The sequence below is a fragment of the Haliotis asinina genome, chromosome 2 (assembly GCF_037392515.1).
Source record: "Haliotis asinina isolate JCU_RB_2024 chromosome 2, JCU_Hal_asi_v2, whole genome shotgun sequence".
Classification (NCBI taxonomy): Eukaryota; Metazoa; Mollusca; class Gastropoda; order Lepetellida; family Haliotidae; genus Haliotis; species Haliotis asinina.
Window position 1 is genome coordinate 60,118,610 of NC_090281.1, and position 20,634 is coordinate 60,139,243.

General features: G+C 40.1%; 1 protein-coding gene across 4 annotated transcripts in view; it reads right to left on the minus strand.

Moving 5' to 3' along the window:
- Window positions 1-20,634, minus strand: part of LOC137274042 (solute carrier family 4 member 11-like) — a 54,097-nt gene that overhangs the window by 19,684 nt on the left and 13,779 nt on the right. For 2 of the 4 annotated variants that reach the window (XM_067807006.1, XM_067807005.1), the window contains exon 3: window positions 3,485-3,816. In XM_067807006.1, the coding sequence (XP_067663107.1) occupies window positions 3,485-3,816 (332 nt within the window). Of the gene's footprint in view, window positions 1-3,484; window positions 3,817-13,063; window positions 13,586-19,820; window positions 19,900-20,634 lie in introns of those variants that run through there. The other 2 variants (XM_067807007.1, XM_067807008.1) reach the window with 2 other exon arrangements.

Here is a 20,634-nt window from a genome sequence, read left to right on the forward strand (position 1 = left end):
ATTGTTTCTAAATTTCATGTATTTCAAAAGGAAAAACAAATTTTTCACAAGAAGGATATCATCACCTCACAGACACATTGCCGGCTGAGCTCCGTTCCGTGATAATGCAGATAATCAGTGGAAACCTATTTACAAACTGATTACACTCATCAAAGTTCCAACTCTTCCCTCAGTTCACTCTATATCTAGCAGACCATTACAAACACAGAAACAACACTGGAGTCATCTCCTTTTGCTAATGTGTACACTTACTGCAAATGTTCACTAGTGATTGGTAATGTCTGTGAACATATGCTGGGATCTCTGTCTGCTGGAAGCAATGAGAACTGGGTTTTGCTGTCTGTGCTGATGTGTGAGGCACAAGCTTCCAGGTGTCCAGGATTTGCCAGATTGGCATCGCCTCAAGAAACATAAATCCAATAGCTTAAGCTACAGGTCCAACCACTCTTATCACCAAAAATCAACTAAACATTATAATATACTGAAAATCATGCAAAGAGCCAAAATGGTCAAAAAAATAAACTTGGTCATACATATAAGAATTAGACTCAGAAATCTTCCGCACCTTCCCCAATGCTGGTCCTGATTAACTGTCTCACCACTCTCACCTTTCTCAATACTCAAAACTTTGATTAACTATTTCACCACCTCACCATCCTCCATACTGGCCCTGATCAACTGTCTCGCCACACTCACCACCTCACCTTTCTCAATACTGGTCCTGATTAACTGTCTCACTACTCCCACCTTTCTCAATACTGGTCCTGATTAACTGTCTCACCACTCTCACCTTTCTCAATACTCAAAACTCTGATTAACTATTTCACCACCTCACCATCCTCCATACTGGCCCTGATTAACTGTCTCACCACTCTCACCTTTCTCAATAGTGGCTCTGATTAACTACCTCACCACCTCACCCTCCTCTATACTGGCCCTAATCAAATGTCTCACTACTTCACCTTTCTCAATACTGGTCCTGATTAACTGTCTCACTACTCCCACCTTTCTCAATACTGGTCCTGATTAACTGTCTCACCACTCTCACCTTTCTCAATACTCAAAACTCTGATTAACTATTTCACCACCTCACCATCCTCCATACTGGCCCTGATTAACTGTCTCACCACTCTCACCTTTCTCAATAGTGGCTCTGATTAACTACCTCACCCTCCTCTATACTGGCCCTAATCAAATGTCTCACTACTTCACCTTTCTCAATACTGGTCCTGATCAACTGTCTCGGCACTCACACCTTTCTCAATACTGGCCCTAATTATAATTTTCTCATCACTCTCACCACCTCACCTTCCCCAATACTATCCCTGATTGACTGTGTCAGCAGTCTGACCACCTCAGACTTCTCAATATTGACCCTGATTAATGTTGGGGCTGCCGCTAGAGCCAAACATCACACAGGCTGTCCACTGACAATTACAACTGTTTTCACACTAATATATATCTATATTTCTAGAACTTTCTTCTGCTTCCAAACATGAAACAATTTAAAGTTTGTGAGATTTACTCTTTTTCACTCATCAGCTTGACATCTCTAACGCAGGAAGTATTGGTCCTTCATAGTGATGTTGACAAGGATTTGTCTAATGGACCAGTTGCCAAACACTCAAGGTCAACAGACTGGAAAAACGTCAGTACCTCAAGTCTGGCATGGACATCTGTACAAATATCAGCACTTCAGCTCAAAATAGTGTTTATGAAGAGCACATGATTGTATCATCACTTAACGTTGTAACTAAGGATCGTTGTCATGAAAATTGCACAAGTAGAACATTGCAGAATGCAGATCAATTATTATCCTTGAGTGGAATACAGAATGAGTGAGTTTAGTTTTAAAGCACACTCTGCAATATTCCAGCTATGTGGCAACAATCTGTAAACAAGTGAGTCTGGACCATCCAATCCTGAGATCAACGGCATGAGCATCAATCTACACAATTGGGAACACATGAAATGTGTCAACCAAGACATTGATCCTGACCACCTGATTCCTTTAATTGCCTCTCACAACAAGCATGGGATACTGAAGACCAGATCTTACCTGGGCCTTCATGTGTAGACTACGGAATGAAGCACAGAAGAACAAACTGCTAACCCCAAAGATCATAATCAGGAAATGTGGGAATATCACTGGATCCTGAAAACTGTAAGGAATGCAACTCTCACTGCATAATCATGTTGACCATGACAAATAGGTTTCATACTTATGATCACATTAACGAAACACTGGCTGACATTCCCCTGAACTACCTGATACACGTATCTGAGCTAAGTGACACCCGCTGAACTAGTGGATACAAAAGAATGAACCAGCTGAAACTAGTTGACACAAACCACTGAGATAGCTGACATGCACATCTGAGCTAACTGACACAAACAACTGAACTAGCTGACACAAACCATTGAACCAGCTGACACAAACCACAGATCTAGGTGACATAAACCACTGAGCTAATTAACACATACAACTGAACTAGCTGACACAAAACACTGAACTATTTATCAGCCCCTGAAGTAGCTGACACAAACCACTAAACTAGTTGACACAAACCCTGAACCAGTTATATAAACCTAAAGTGTGCTTCTTACTATATATTAGCTCATCTCTTGTTTTCTCAGAATATCAGCATTTGAGGTTTTTGTTTTGGAGGGACAGGTTTTACTTTTTGCTAGAAAGACCGCTTCCGAGGTTTTACTTGTCCTAAATTTATATGAACATCAACATTCAAATTATACATGAGTGTTTGAAATCAACTGAAAACTATCGGTCAAGATTGAACTCATGTTGTTTTCATGTTTTCCCAACGCAAGGGGGATTAGAACCGTAAATCTCACATTCATAGGCAGAAGCTTTACTGCACGGCCACTGGGCTGACAAAGGTTGTGGGGTTAAATTATCTATAGTTACTGTCATTAAATTGATTTTACGTGTGCTTCAGGTATTGTTATGTAGCTTCATTAAATAATCATCTACATTGTAATTACCCATCACTGATGGTGTGTAGGTTAGAGAAAACACTTCTCCTCAGTTTTGGTAGACAATGTAAAACCATCGGGGAGAGGAAATCCCTCGGGGCTCCATCCCTCGGGATTTCCCTCCCCATCCGGTGTTACATTGTCTACCAAAATCGAGAAGTGTTTTCTCCTATACGACACAAAGCACTGGTTGACACAAAACATTGAGCTAGCTGACACAAACCAATGAACTAGTTGATACCCCCTAAACTAGCTGACACAAACCACTGAGCCTGTTGACATGAACAACAGAACTAGTTGACACAAATCACAGAGCTAGTTGTCATAAACCACTGAACCAGTTGACACAAACCAATGAAATATTTAAACCACCTGAACTTCATATGGGGGCAGCTATTTGTTCCATATTTTGGCTTGGGATTTTAACTGGGGGGCTTTTCTGTTCATGAAAAACCGATTTGTCTGATAAAGGAAAGGTGTTTTTTCCTACCTGTGAAGGAGTCTTCGTAGTTGCTCACTGAGCTGCGTTGACTTGCGACAGATGCTTTTTTGTTGATGTTGCTATTTGATGAACCTCCCGAGGCCATCCTCATTCGAACCTTGGTGCTGCCATCAGGGTTGGGCAGACACTGTACACTGCCATTGGTCTGGTCTGTCACAGGGTTGCCATTGTATGGAGGAGGAGGGCCGTTGCTGGTCTCCACTACAAATGAGGGGTTCACGAACTCACCATTGCTGTCGTAGTTGTGGAAGCTGGCTGCTTGTAGCTGCACCATCCCACTTTCGAGACTGTCAGAGGTCACGTCCATGTTGCCGGCCCGTCTAAAACAGTGAGTGATTCAGTGAGTGTGGGAAGGTTGTCTACTATCATGTGGAATACAGATGACAAATCAAAAATACCATACCAAAAACTGCCTGAAAAGAAAACAAAAGAAGCACATTTTTAGTGGAGTGAGTGAGTGAGTGAGTGAGTGAGTGAGTGAGTGAGTGTGTGAGAGTTTAGTTTTACGCCACATGCAGCAATATTCCAGCTATATGGCGGCAATCTGTAAATAATCAAGTCTGGACCAGACAATCCAGTGGCCAATAACATGAACATCGATCTGCCCAATTGGGAACCGATGACATGTGTCAACCAAGTCAGTAAGCCTGACCACCCGATCCCGTTAGTCGCCTCTAACTTGGTCGCCTTATATGGCACTTTTTAGTGGAATATACACCCATACATATACTTGGGCCTGTGACACATTCCTCAACATGAATATTTAATATACATGTACAATGGTTATAAAGGAAACAAAGTTGTCAATATCCAGGTTTTCACACAAATTGTCATGTTACAAACGCTTGTTATACTGGATTTCACATTAACTGTCACGCATCAAGACTTGATATACCGGGCATTGCATTTACATTGCATGTCATGTCATGCTAGAATTATGGTTCTATACACGGTTTTACATGACTTGTCATGCTTGAACATTGGCCAAATACAGTACTTTTCAGTGGCTGTGACACATTCATCCACATGAAACATTAATATACATGAACACTGGTTATGAATGAAAGAAAGTTGTCAATATACAGGTTTTCACACAGACTGTCATGCTACATAGCTGGTCATGCCAGATCAGTCTATGTACATGGTTTCAGATAGCTTGCCATGCTCTGGTGATACATGCATTTGAAGGGATTTCATGGGTGGGTATAAGGAGAGGAATGGAGACTGTCATACAGAGTGATGAGACCTTACAAACATCTGCTTCATCTGGATGTTAAGAACAGAAGGAAGCTGGTCGCCATGGGATTACAAGGACAGACTGATAACATTGCACTGATCACCCAGGGATGATTTCCGGGTATTACAAGAGAGATGCTGTGAGGTTTGGTGGTCAGAAAATAGATGGTGAATCAATAAAATCAGCTTTGAATGGTAATGTATTCTCCATTTTCCTGAAAGCTTTTGCAAAATAACTCATACAGAACAATGTTCACATTTCTACTTGTAGCAATGATTTTACTGTAATGCATTGTAATAACCTTACACTTGTTTTTTCAGTTTCAGTCACATTGGCTCATCAGTGTCACACTTGTTCACTGTTCATTTAAATTTCACCTTTGTTAATAATTTTAATGTCAATTACAAGAAATGTTAAATCTGAAATGTGTGTTCAGTTTTTATTTTATGGGTCCTGTGAATTTTCAGTGGGTCAGACAGACATCTGTAACTGACAGGACCCAATGTCCTGATACTTTGGAACACCTGACTGAAACAATAACTACATTTTTAAACCTACCAAGTGCGTAGCGAGCCATGTTTTCGTGCAAGCCCGATAGGTTGCAAAGCTTTATACATGTATTTAGATAGTATTGAGGCATTGCTCAACTTTCATTTGTAAAGTCATGTCACAGTAAGCCCAGGCTGTTTTTCATGATGGCAGCTACGCCCCTGCCTGTACACTAAAGAATTCAGTGTGAAATGACATAAATAACAAAGAAATGTAACACAGCTAATGAAGTAAAGTGGACTACAAAGGTCATGGCAGTACAAAATAGAGTAGGTTTCATAAAATCACTGGTGGTACAATTACAATGGAAGCATAAAATACAACCCCAGTGGTAATATCAAAACTGCAATGATGCTAATTATCAGGTACTGTACTCAATCTTCCATAATGAGCCTTAGCTGGATTTCCTAGGCTAGAATATGATTTTCAAACAACAACTAGTCTGAACATACAACATAATTAGGGAGGCTGAGAGTGAATGACTGATTGAGTGAGTGAGAATGGTTTTATGCTACTTTTAGCAATATCCCAGCAATATCACGATGGGGGACACCATAAATGGGCTTCACACATTGCATCCATGTGGGGTACTGAACCCCGGTCTTCAGCCTGATAAGTGAATACATTCACCACCCATCGACATCCACCCCAGACATAATGACGTTCATGTTATCCATGTGATCACCCCAAAATATACTTCTATACGAAGGAACGTACAATTTAATTATTCCATGAAATTACAGGGAAGTCAACAAATCTCTGTCATGCTCATCACATAGCCACTGACTGAAATTTGAAAATGACTGAAAGTCACTCTAGAGTTCAGCATTGTTTAACAATGTGTACTTACTTGTGGAATATCACTGTGAGTTAGTTCCTGGTTGGTGCTTGCTAAGACTATGTACTATGATATGGTAACACTCCGTAACTCAACCCACAGAGATAACGAGCCATTCACATCTACAGTCTCATTACCCTAATTACCCAAACTGTGAAAGTTCCACTCTCCTGTTACCAACAAAGTCTATCAATTGTTAACCTGCCAAACATTTCTTGAAAATGCACTCTATGATCGTCATGCATTATACTGGCTACTATGTTATGGACTAAATCATAATTTTACAGTCTAAGAAATAGTATATTCACTTGGAATGATAACTGATGAATATCAGACAAAATGGTGAGCTTTCTATGAAAGTTGACCAACATACGTCAAGACTTTCCTATCATGTAACACTCATAAGAGGGGTCTGACACTTAAATCAATACATAAGGTCATCAAAGTAGGTACTTCCACTGACATCCTCGCCTGGTTCCTGGATTGACATAGGGAATCAGATACAACGTTAACAGCTGTTCTAACATCCTCAGCCTGGCTAAATTGGTACATTATGTGAAGCCAGATTCAGTATCACATCTTACCTTGAGAATTCAAAAGTTAAAAAAACTGTTATACAAAACATGACCCTATCAATGAATGAGTCAGTGTTACTCTTATGGAACAGACAGTCTGTGGCTTCCTATGTCACTCTTGCTCTAAGCTTGTTGGTCGTAGAGAACAACATTCAAAGAATTACTGAAACTTTCAAACTTTTATGGTTGACTTGTGTTAGGTATTTCCACTATTCCTGCATCAAGTCACATGGCCACATATTTTACACGTCATCAATTGACTAGCCTTGACATGTGTTTGTGACAGCTGCAACAAGCTGGAGAGGTATTCATCATGCCATGAACACCTTCTACAATCACTCACTTCTACAATCACAAGACTGTCTGGTCCAGACTTGATTATTTACAGTTCGCCACTATATATTTGGAATATGGCTAAGTGCTGTGTAAAGCTTGCTCACTCCACCATCATTGCTTGATAGTGATTCATAAATACATGTCAATAATGCAGTCATAATTGTACCATGGACTGTTTGCTACGATTATATGAAAGGTTTTGTAGTCTATATTTACCTCTTTCACAGATTTACAATGTTGTTGGAATGCAGGAAATACTCCTCTTTTGCTGTTAAACTGATCTGGTTAATTATGTCACAGTCACATACATGTCAACACCACCAACACCATTAGCCTGGGATAACCAGGATGTTGTGTCACTCTGATTGTCAGTGCCGTGATTAGAAGTCATTGTCACTGTCTAACACCTGTGTATCATATACAGAGGTTATGACTATTGTCTTACACCTGAACCTATACAACGACCAAGAGGTGAGGAGGTATTTGTGGCACACAGAGTCACGATGTCCGGTCTTTATGGCTAACCCAACTAATGAGTCCATACTAGAGAGTAGAGAATAAAGATGAAGGCAACAGTCTATCGTTTCTGTCAGTCACTGGGCTGTAGTCACATACATCCAGGCTCCATTTAAGGAAATAAAACTTTGCACTGAGTACAACCTTTGGCAATGTACGTAACCTTCTTGCACCAGACAAAAACAGGTTGCACTAGCTGCTCTGTATAAAATTGTACATGTTTGAGTACTTCTGTGTCTCATAACATTTCATCTATTTCATAAAAGTCTGTACAGTTCTCAGTCACTGCTCCAAGCATTCTTCATTATTTTCTTTACCAGCTGAACAGCAAAAGACCTGTGAAGATCCAAGGTAGTAGAATAGGTCTTCAGCAACCCATGCTTGCACAAAAGGTAACTATGTTTGTTGCAAGAGGCAACTAACTGGATCAGGTGGTCAGACTTGGGTTGACCAGGTCATCTGTTCCCAAATGTGAAGATTGAAGCTCATGCTGTTGATAACTGAAGTGTCTGTCCAGACACTTATTTACAGACCACTACCAAAATAGCTGGAAATATTGCTGAGTGATGCGTAAAACTAAACTCACTCCCTCACTCTCTGAACAGCAAACACGAGACGTTGTGTCTTACAAGTCATGATTTGCTCTACCTGAGCTGCAACATACAACCTGATAATCATACCAGTTTGCACCTACTGCGTTTAATACATTCTGATTATTCAGGTAGAGGTTTCAAATGCAAACTACAACCACTGATAGAACCACCACAGAACTTTAATAGAAAAGTATTCCTTTCTCTACCATTTTAAAACTGAATAAAAATATTCAACTTGTTGTTATGAATAAAATAAAACCTTGTCATAACAAAACCATCTACAGACAGCCTAATCGGTGTATGCTGAGTTTCATGAACAAACTACAAAGTCATTCCGGAGATATGGCCTAGATAAGGACATCAATAGGAATGGAGTAAGAGTTGTACTTGTTGCTGAGGAAACAGTGGAAAACTAACAATCCTAAAAGTTTGTGAACAGGAACAGGAGGCAGTTACTGCCTGAACTTTGTGGAGGTTTAGTGATGGCATAGCTATTTATTTTAGAGAATTGATCCAGACAAGTGATGATATGATAACAGACAGATGATGATCACTATATTATAACTCTGTATTTAACATACCAAACAGTTCATCTTAATATATTTAGGTACATCTGACATATGATTGAAGACAAAACCCCAAAAACATAATTCCCTATTCTCAAACACTTTTAACATCTTCCAGGGCATCGCATAGAATTGGCACTTTCAACTGAGATAGCATACAAAAATGTTCATGGTCAACTGTGAAATGGTCTAAACCAGATAAACATACAGTGTCTTCAATACGGAGTCAGCTATCCAGGTAGATTTAACTGTAGTTGTTAATCTGATGAATATTTAGTTTACCTTTTGATGAAACACTCATGTTCAGAATAGTGAGTGAGTTTAGTTTTACGCTGCACTCAGCAATATTCCAGCTATATGGCAGCGGTCTGTAAATAATCGAGTCTGGACCAGACAGTGATCAACAACATGAGCATCGATCTGCGCAATTGGGAACCGATGACATGTGTCACCATGTCAGCGAGCCTGACCACCCGTTCCCGTTAGTTGCCTCTTACGACAAGCATAGTCACCTTTTATGGCAAGCATGGGTTGCTGAAGGCCTATTCTACCCAAGGACCTATGTTCAGAAAAGCATTGACAGTGCACTTAATTACTTGAAACATTACAATATAACTGTATGTGTTACTGGATATAATACCAACTGATCACCATCCAGAATGTTATTTAGATGCATCACTTCACACGCAAGTGATGATTCTAAGTCAATACTAAGAACTTTGGAATTATTTTGGAAATCAAACATTGAGGCAAATGGTCATGTTTACTTTGAAATGACGAAAACAATTTGATTAGATGTTAGCACAACTTGGAACGTGTTCCTGATTGACTGTGGATTGAAAACTTAGTTCATGATGTGAGACTCTTTCTAGTGTGAAAGCAAGGTGTTAACAGACATGTTAGAACTGTCAGCACATCCAAGACAGACCCTTTAGTGGTTACAGGGTTTGTACATCACACTGAAGACCTAGGTTCAATTCACCATATGGGTGAAATGATATCTGAGTCATTGTACACTAAAAGGGTAATAGCTTCAGTCTTTTCGTCATTGAAAGTTTACCAACATTTTTCATGAAATTGAAGTATAGAATATTGAAGGTTTGAGTTTTTCTCAATATTCTATAATTTAATGTTTCTGTTAAGATCTATGTTAAAGCCTCAGCCAATAGAAAAAGAAAAACATATGCACACAGTCCTTCTTCATCTTATGCAGCTTTTGTTCTGACAGGACAATAGTCATGGAAGAGCCCTTAAAATCATATGAGTACAGGGAGGTGTCTGACATCTTGAAACTGAGCAAGACAGCAGGAAGTTTCAAACAGAAATTAGCAGGAGTGAAATCCTCACAGCATGGATTCTAATTCAACACATGTAGAAACACTGACACAAGGTACAACTATCCAACACTGACACAAGGTATAAATATCAACAACATTGACAAGGTATAGCTATTCAACATCACAATATGGCACATATTCACCAACCCTGATTCTTGTTCAGCAACCTTGCCACATATTCAGCAACCCTGGCACACATTCACCAACCCTGATTCTTGTTCAGCAACCTTGCCACTTGTTCAGCAAACCTGGCACATATTCAACAACCCTGACACTTGTCCAGCAACCCTTTGCACATATTCACCAACCCTGACACTTTTTTGAGCAACCCTTGCACATAATCAGTAACCCCAACACTTGTTCAACATAGTTTAACACAGTCAGCAATCCTGGCACTTATTCAGCAACCCTAAAACATATTCAGCAACAATGACACTTACTCAAGTATGACACACATTCAGCAACCATGACATTTCTTCAGCAACCATTAATATTATTCAGCAACCCTAGCACATACTGACAGCAATCATAGCATATATGCGGCAACCATGACACTTATTCTGCAACTATAACATATATTCGGCAACCGTGACCCACATCCAATAACCTTGGTACTTATCAAGCAACCCTGACACCTGTACAGCAACCCTGGCACATGTTCAGCAACCATGACACTTGTTCAGCAACCCTGTCATATATTCTGCAAACCTGGCACATATTCAGCAACCCTGGCACATATTCAGCAACCTTGACACTTGTTCAGCAACCCTGGCACACATTCAGCAACCCTGGCACATATTCAGCAACCTTGACACTTGCTCAGCAGCCCTGGCACCTATTCAGCACATATTTGATACCTCGGTCAGATCACAGACTCACAGTACCTGTATCATCTACTATTGACCATTTCTCAAGTGTTAAGTCTGGTTTACCAGATAACTCACCCTACAGACTTCCTACAGCTGATCTAGAACTGCTGTCATAGTAGACCCATGGTACATACAGGGTTTCACAGGATGCAGGATTAATGTGTACTGGACGCAGAAAGTTGACGAAGGACCCGAAACTAAAATTCAGTGCGTCATTATGGACGCAATATTTGAAAACTATTTTATGAAAGATTTCTCAAAAATGATATATGGTTTTCTATTTCCAAATATCAGTGGCTTTCCGCTCGCTAATGTGGTGAAACAGAGGGAAATACCTCAGTTTTTGAGGCTTTCTATGAATAACATGAGACGCAATTTGTTTGATGGCGGGTATCGTTCGTTCGCTCTAAACATCAACAATATTATTGTATCCATGCCAAGAGTATTTTTGCTGTTGTAAGAAGTAATTTTATTGGATAAGAATTGATTTCTGACAACGCTTATTTCACGCAGTCTGCTATTTTGGTCAAAATGGTGCATGTGACCTATGGCAGGCAATCATGTTGCAGCAATGGATATCATGTTCATAAATGAAAACGTTACTTTCAGAGGAAAGTTTAGGGTAAAATCTCACTATTCTGAAAGTGTTATAGAAACCATAACCTACTGTACACATATTATGGAACTTAGTGAACATAGCATGCTTGGTTATGCATGTCACATGTCATATAGAAGTATTAAGCATCGCTTCTGTAAAGGGGGGATGAAAGCCAAGATGTCAAATTACATTACACGATCGCTCAAAAAAGATGGAAATAGTAGGTTATTATGGACATTTGACAACTTTTATGAGTACTGGTGTTGATTTTATTTTTCAGTTTATTCACTTTGTTTAACTGTTTTCTCGAAACATCGTTACTTTGCTCCTTAACAACTTTGATGTGGACCCGTTGTCTAAGCACATGTCTGAGAATTATTTTTTCAATAACATTGCGAAAAATGGTTTATAATTCTAATCCTGTTAATATAGTCATTTGAAATTTAATAAGTGTTTCCAGACATTGTGAAAAGTGACAGATTTGATACAAGAATCATATGTCAGTTAGGTTATAAAAATTACATATCATTTTGATGCAACTACTGTCAGGTCAGGCCTACGGTATCAGAGGACTCATGACGTCTTGACAAGTTTTCTAGCCTACAGTGTTGAATGGGTTAAAGTATTGCCAGTTGCTCTTGTCTTATTACATTGTAGTTCAACATCATTCATATTTAATCAATCTGAATAAAACGGGCAATAAACATGCTGTACCAAAAGGTGATGTGGTGTCATCTGAATATAGTCTGTTTCCAGTCATTGTTCTAATAACACTGAAAGTAACTATGTTATAACTAAATCATTATCAAATGGGAAGCATCCATGATCACTGATTTCATGTATATCTGAGTTTGATGGACTCCCAAATTTGGAAATGGATTCCCCCCAAAATATGCCATGAGTCCCCTTGACTCTCAGTTTTGAGGAGCTATGTAAAACCGTGGTTCATGTATCATCTCCTATATACAAGCTATTCACCATATCCCCAGTGTCTGGTTCACATTCAACTCATCCTATAGACATCCTATAGCTGGTCTATCACTACGGTGATAGTAGACCCACAGTACATGTATTATCTCTTAAACACAAACTATTAACCATGTCCCAAGCATTAGGTCTGGTTCACCATTCAGCTCACCCTATAGAAATCCTACAGCAGGTTTATTACTGCTGTGATTGAAGACTCATGGTACATGTATTATTTCCTATATATACTGCTGTTGTCCATGTCCCATGCCAGCATCACCAGCAGGCCTAGATTGTGTGGAGACTAACTCACCTCATAGACATCCTAATACAATTGCTACCAATGCGGCACTTGTTCACCAATCAATGTTCTACAGCACAATCACTGAAGAAGAAATCACACAAGGTTTCACATTAAGCCATCTCAAACTTTCTCAACCACAAAACATAAACTGCACCTAATTTTCGAAATTTTTCTTACATTCTTTCTTTTTTTTTTATATGTTACACTATTATTGTGTGAGTGAAAGCATCCACATAGTGTTTCTCCAATGACAAGCTGTAGCTACTCAAGCGATTTGAATTACCTGTCAGTGCATCTCTCTATTCACAGGACTTCTCAGGAGGCTTTGACACAAGCTCCTCTTCCAGGGACAGCACATTACTTCACTTACATTCCGGAAAAAAACATGAGTGACTTGAACACGTACTGGAGTTCAGTTTGACATGCAGAGAATCTATGACTCTCACAGACCAGTGACTCCGCGACTATCACAGACCAGCGGATCAACTGTGACAGTTAAAGTGGATAGAAACATGAAGGACAATAATAATGCTTTTATCATCCTTTGCACATCTTTTCCCACCTCTATCATCCTTTACACATCCCTTACCCTCTCTATCATTCTTTACACATCCCTTCTCACTTCTACCAATCTAACATGTCCCTTCTCACCTATATCAGCTTTGACACATCCCTTCTCACCTGTATCATTATTTTCACATCCTATCTCACCTCTATCAGCCTCTACACATCACTTCTCACCTCTATCATCCTTTACACATCCTATCTCACCCCCAACAGCCTGCCACATAGCTTCTCACCTCTATCAGTCTACCACATCCCTTCTCACCTCCATCAGCCTATCACATCCCTTCTCACTTCTATCAGCCTATCACATCCCTTCTCACCTCTATCAGCCTACCACATCCCTTCTCACCTCTATCAGTCTACCACATCCCTTCTCACTTCTATCAGCCTATCACATCCCTTCTCACCTACATCAGCCTACCCCATCCCTTCTCACCTCCATCAGTCTACCACATCCCTTCTCATATCTATCAGTCTACCACATCCCTTCTCACCTCTATCAGTCTACCATATCCCTTCTCACTTCTATCAGTCTACCACATCCCTTCTCACCTATATCAGCCTACCACATCCCTTCTCATATCTATCAGTCTACTACATCCCTTCTCACCTCCATCAGCCTATCACATCCCTTCTCACTTCTTTCAGCCTATTACATCCCTTCTCACCTCTATCAGCCTATCACATCCTATCTCACCTCTATCAGCCTTTATTATACACCACTTCTCACCTCTATCATCCTTTACAAATCCTATCACACCCTATCAGCCTACCACATCCCTTCTCACCTCTATCAGCCTACCACATCCCTTCTCACCTTGATCAGTCTACCACATCCCTTCTCATGTCTATCAGTCTACTACATCCCTTCTCACCTCCATCAGCCTATCACATCCCTTCTCACTTCTATCAGCCTATTACATCCCTTCTCACCTCTATCAGTCTTTATTATACACCACTTCTCACCTCTATCATCCTTTACAAATCCTATCACACCCCTATCAGCCTACCACATCTCTTCTCACCTCTATCAGCCTACCACATCCCTTCTCACCTTGATCAGTCTACCACATCCCTTCTCATATCTATCAGTCTACTACATCCCTTCTCACCTCCATCAGCCTATCACATCCCTTCTCACTTCTATCAGCCTATTACATCCCTTCTCACCTCTATCAGCCTGTATTATACATCACTTCTCACCTCTATCATCCTTTACACATCCTATCACACCCCTATCAGCCTACCACATAGCTTCTCACCTATATCAGTCTACCACATCCCTTCTCATATCTATTAGTCTACTACATCCCTTCTCACCTCCATCAGCCTATCACATCCCTTCTCACTTCTTTCAGCCTTTCACATCCCCTCTCACCTCTGACAGTCATGATCACATGTGTTCTGTTTACACAGCTGGCTCAGTGCATAATATCATCATATGTCGTCTATGGACTTGGTTGCCATAGCATGACATAACTTACAAAACACTGCATGATACTGTTACCCATGAACCAGCAACCAGCAGCGCAGCACGCATGACTGCATCACCACCTCAGGTTGCAGCCTGGAGGCCCCTGTTTCATACCTGCAGCACCTCATGTGAATTTGGCTGCTGCTTGGCTGCAAGCTATATTTCCAGTACTGACTGACCTGATTGATCTCTCATACCAACATGTCAGATAAGCCTCAACCAGTCCAACCATACTACCTGCCACCCTACCCAACTACACCCCTCTTTGTTCATCTCTACCCTCTACCAGTCACCATGCCTTCAACCCCTACTTTCATCCCACTCTAGCATTTCAACCAGAAACCTGGTATTTACCCTACACCCTATGCTCATCAGTATATACCCCACCCTACCAGTTCCATCATACCCTGGCCAGTGACCCCTATGACCCCTTCACATGCAGTACATCCTTCAATTACCAGTTGTCAATGAGAGGTCAACACATAGCATTGTTTAACAAACAACATAAACAAACCATCCAACCATAGGACTACATTGTGGGCTCCACCCTGGTTGACTGACACAGGTACCACAGCTCTGACTCCCCGGGTAGGATCAGGAGGCAGCCATTTCTGGACAGAGCCTGACTCCTCCATCAGCCCAAAGCATCATAAACAGGTGATTTATTGATACTTCAGAGAAACCTGTCAAGAAATGAACTTGTTGGGAACTTTATCCTGGTCTATTATAAAGTGCTTAGGAGTAATTGTGAACAGCAGTGTCCCAAACATGAAAAATGACAACCAAGACCTAAAACCACATGATAATCAGAATGTTGAAAATCACTGACATTGTGCATCCTTTGATTCAATAACTGTACCAGGTGCCCCCCTGTGGAACCCTTGAGCACTGCAGGGGTGGTGGTGTAGCCTAGTAGTTCAAGTGTTTGCTCATCATGCTCTGGTTAACTGGTTCCCAACATGGGTGCAATGTGTAAAACCCATTTATGGTGTTCCCCAGTCATACTGCTGGAATATTCAATAGGACAATGCATATTGTTTTATGCTGCAATCATCAATATCGTGGCTAATTCACATCCTGTGGAAACTACTCATTCTGGGAGATAAACAAATTAAACATGGACACATCAACGCATGGTAAGCTACGTTACTGCTCCATTGTGATTCTCTATTAGTTGGCTTTCATGACAATCTTTGCATATCAGGTTGAGACCTGTTAGAGCCTGCAGTTATTCTGTATATGATAAAGTGATGACGTAGTGTGTATGACTGACTCATGTTAGTGTGACCTGGTAATCCATCCTTGACAGATTCAGACAAAAGTTACTTAAAAACACCCATATAATCATACACTTCCAAGGATTAGGTCAGCAAGTTCTTTCTTTGCTATATCCCTGGCTGCGAGATAATGACATACAGAGACGGTTACCGATGTACAACTATTTGTTTGTTATTTCAGAGAGCACCTGTCAACAACAGCAAGACAAACTCCAGACTACTGAGGTGTACATTGAAACCTCACTGTCATGGAAACTGTTTAATCCACACAGTTAACATTCCAAAAGATCTCACTACACACTCTAATTTGTCTCTTGATTGTAATTTCTAAATTAAAGTAATAATTGTAAATTATTGACCAACTCTCAACTGAAGATCCAGGTTAATCTTCAGTAGTGAATGCTAGTCCTAAAAGGTGACTAATGGGATCTGGTGGTCAGACTCGCTGACTTGGTTGATGCATGTCATTTGTTCCCAATTGCACAGATTAATACTCATGCTGTTGATTAGTGGATTGATTGTCTGTTCAAGGTTTGATTATTTACAAACCACTGTCATGTGAGTGACTGAGTGAGTGAGTCATTCTTTATGTTCCTGTTAGCAATATCATTGATTTCGGATGCCTTGGGTCAGTAAACAAATTACTGGTTATATCCAACCATGCTGGAAAAATAACTGACGGTCACAAAAAATTCCACTGTCTGTGACTCCTATTTCAACAGAACATAATCACCCTGCAGATGGGAACACCGCCAGTTTGACAGACTTGAAGCTTCTTTAAGTTTAATCAATTAAGTCTATGGGAGGAAGCTCACCAAGCACCTAGGTGAAACCAATCAAAATGGGTAGGGTGCCAGCAACCTCAAAACACAATCAGACATAACTGGGAATCAAACTCGCAAGCACATAGGAGTATACATGTCTAAGGGTCCAGGTAGCTCTAAACAGTAAACTGTGTGGTCATTTGGTTACCTTTGGGTCTTGAGTTTAACTGAGAGGCTTAATACATGTCTCTGACTACAGAACATGAAAACAGGTAAACCATTCAGCTTGGGAATCATTGTAAACCTCAGGAAAACCTAACATGTTCTGGGGGTGTTTCTGAGTGCACGGTTACCCTTCAGAAATGGCAACATATCAGGAAAAGCAAACTTTATGTCCACAAATACTACTCTTCTGGGAACATAAAATACAAACACCAACCATACTTGTTCACTGAGAATGCTCGTAACAAACAATATTTTCTGTGCAACATTGTACACAAATCATATCATAGTCTAGTCATAAAAATGTGTTTAGAGTAATCTCCCTTGCCATCTGTTAACCCTGGTTGATACAAGCATGGCAGCAACAAGTTAGTGAGGGAGCAGAGTCCAGGATGATCATGTCAGGTGACTTGGATCAGGAAGTATGAAGAGGTGACTTAGACATTTACAATGTCAAAACAGCTGTTGTATTTTTCCAGTCATATTTCCATAATGCATTTACGTCAACAACTGTTTGATGTTTCCTCTTCAAGTGCCCTGTCTGTGACATGTGGAAAGCTAATAAGTACAAACCAGCAGCCAGTCTTAGAACTATCAGTGATCTATAACATACAATTTATGATTGCGAAAGTTGACAGCCCAAGGGTTTGTGTAACAAAGTCCTTCAGTGCTGAGATTTGGGTACATGTGTACCCATTAGCACTGACTTTACGCCCCTACATTCATGTAGGTGAGGTCTGAGGGGATTCATGTTCAAGATTAATGCACTTCCACAGTGATGAGATTATCATGTGCATGTTGCACGTACGTAGACATGGCTTAGACGTGAGTGCTTGTGTGCATGTGTTTCTGTGTGCATGCATTTACAACTACCTCGGAAGGGTGGCACTTGACTTGAACTGTAATAAAATCCTGAGACAGCATTTAACAAGGTGGTGAGTTAGTCCAGTGGATAAGGGGTTTGCTTGTTCAATATCACCATTTCGTTGTCCCTTCAGTGATAGTAGTTAAATATTCCAAAGTGCATGAAAGCAATAAAGTTTGTAGTTATTTATTGTGACAAGCCACAACTTTAACCTGTCTAGCTCTGAATGTACATAGGTATGGTTAAGGTGCTAGCATGCTCTTTTGTTGGTTCACAAAATCATTCATTGAAGGATTAGCTGTGGATTTTCAATGATTAGTACATACAAAAGCCTGTGGATTGTTTTTTGTTCATACCTCAATGAACTGAAAAACATAAATTCAAAATGAACTTAAAATGAAACAGTTCAAACAAGGCTGACAAAAATGATGATAATTCATCTGCATTCCTGGAATAGGAGTACATACTGTGGCACAGATCAGTGACTAGAAAAGTGACAGTGCAAGTAATGATCTTAGGACCAGTTGATCATGACTAGAGATAAAAGACTTTTATGAACTAAAACATATGTGGTATATCAGGGAGATGGCGGCTGTTTCGAATGACTTGGTAAGTAACTGCCAGATTCATACATGTAAGTTCAAAGGGGAGAGAGAGAGAAGGGAAAGAGGGAGAAGAAGAAAGTGAGAGAGAGAAAGAGTGAGAGAATGAAAGAGGACAGTGAGAGAAAGAGTAAGAGAGTGAAAGAGAAAGAGAAAGTGAGAGAGAGGGAAAAAGAGAGAGAAAGAGATGGGGGATTGCAGGGGTGCACTATTATGACAATATGAGAGGTGTGGCATCACAGACTCACTGTATATTTTCAGGCTACCATATATAACTAAGTAAAATGTTTTGTAATTGTCATATGAGCCAGAAAACAATAAATGTTTTGCAGACATCTGAGAACCCACTACACAAGGATACGTGGTGCAAATAAATCTGTTTCAGTTGAAGTGGCATAAGTTTTTTTGCATTCATGAATGTAACACATCAATATGACAATTCAGCAAATCAGAATGCTGGAATTACAACAAACACTAATAAATCATAATCCGTGAACAGCTGCTGTTATTTCTTTTAGTTCATATCATAATAATGAATTTTATGAAAGTATATTAATTTTAAGGTGAATCATCATGCATACCGGTATTTTTCTCAAAATATCCATTTTTCATTAACCGCATTTTCCAGCTGGCTGTTCACTGATGTTGCTTGAAGGGTCAAGATGTCATTTTGTACAATAAGTAATAACTGGAGCAAAAGAATACTAAAAAATACTGCCTTCCCTGGAGGGGTATGTGAAAATATGGTAGCCTGAGCTAAAGTCGGTTCCTAAATGTGATTGATGGGATAGTCAGTGGTTAGTGGACTGCAGCTGCTGCTGTTGGACTGTGCCAGTGGAGGTAAATCGGTTATCAGTTACAGCAGCTGAGGACCATGTGTACACAGATGACCATGATGGTGTCCCCAGTCCCCACTTGAACTAATTAACACACTTTAGGAGAGACACATTTTCATTCCATCTGCTAAACTTCACCTGATCACCGCCAAACAGCTGGAATATTGCTGAGTGCGGCGTAAAACTAAACTCACTCAATTCACCTGATCAAACTCAATACAAACATTTAGGCTTACCTCTGGTATATTCAAGTGGAGTAAAACTATCATCACAATAACATATGAATGTATTTTTGTTGTTTCAAACACCTGTCACACATGTTCAAAAGTTAAATATCTAATTAATTACTTTTACATTTTTAATTTACACAAATGTACAAATACTTATACTAGATACAATACTAACATAATGGTACAAAATTATGGTGACTTACTTTGGCATGACTGCAGTTTGATGATGCTAAGCTCCAATGTAACAAAGTGATGTAGCTGTGTGTACAGGTGGTTCCAGTGAGCCAGCCGACTACAGTGTTCCCTCAATGGCAGGGTAGCTGTACACAGTTAGCCTATCAGCTGATGGCAAGCACTGTCACTCACAGCTTGGAAACGCAGCCTTTGTTATTCAAATACCTCACCATTTCCATTACAGGTGTAAGTGAGATTATACGACGCACACTGGCTGCTGGGGTGGCCTTGGGCTGGGGTAGAACAATTGAATGTATGTAGAATGTGAGCAGCATCACTGAAGGGTGTCTATCACGACATATGTGAACCACGGGTAGTGGGCTGTACAGTAAGGAGGTGGCCGCCCCACAGGCACCATAACCTGCAGCTTGTAGGTTATGTAACAAACGGGTATGTGAGAGTTTATACATTTTCCATCCATGTGACACCATATGTATGATCTATGTTATTAAAACGCATTATGTTTTAAACAGTACTTATTAGGATAACACCTTGTTAAAACACACACACACAATGAAATGAACTAAAAAGTGGTACGCCTCAAAAAATTAAAAAGCAGACACTTTTTGCACCTACGTATGGAGTGAAAGACTGCATAGGAACTAGGAAATATAATCCATAGAGAGGTAATGCCAAAAGATTTCAGCATCTGCACACATTTACGGACAAATTAGCTTGGCAAATGTTGTATATGTCCATATATAAAAACATTTGTGCAACAAAGCAGGTCTAGTTTATTCAGGTATAAAGTCAGTTTTTTATTGGGAAACTAAAGGGAGGACA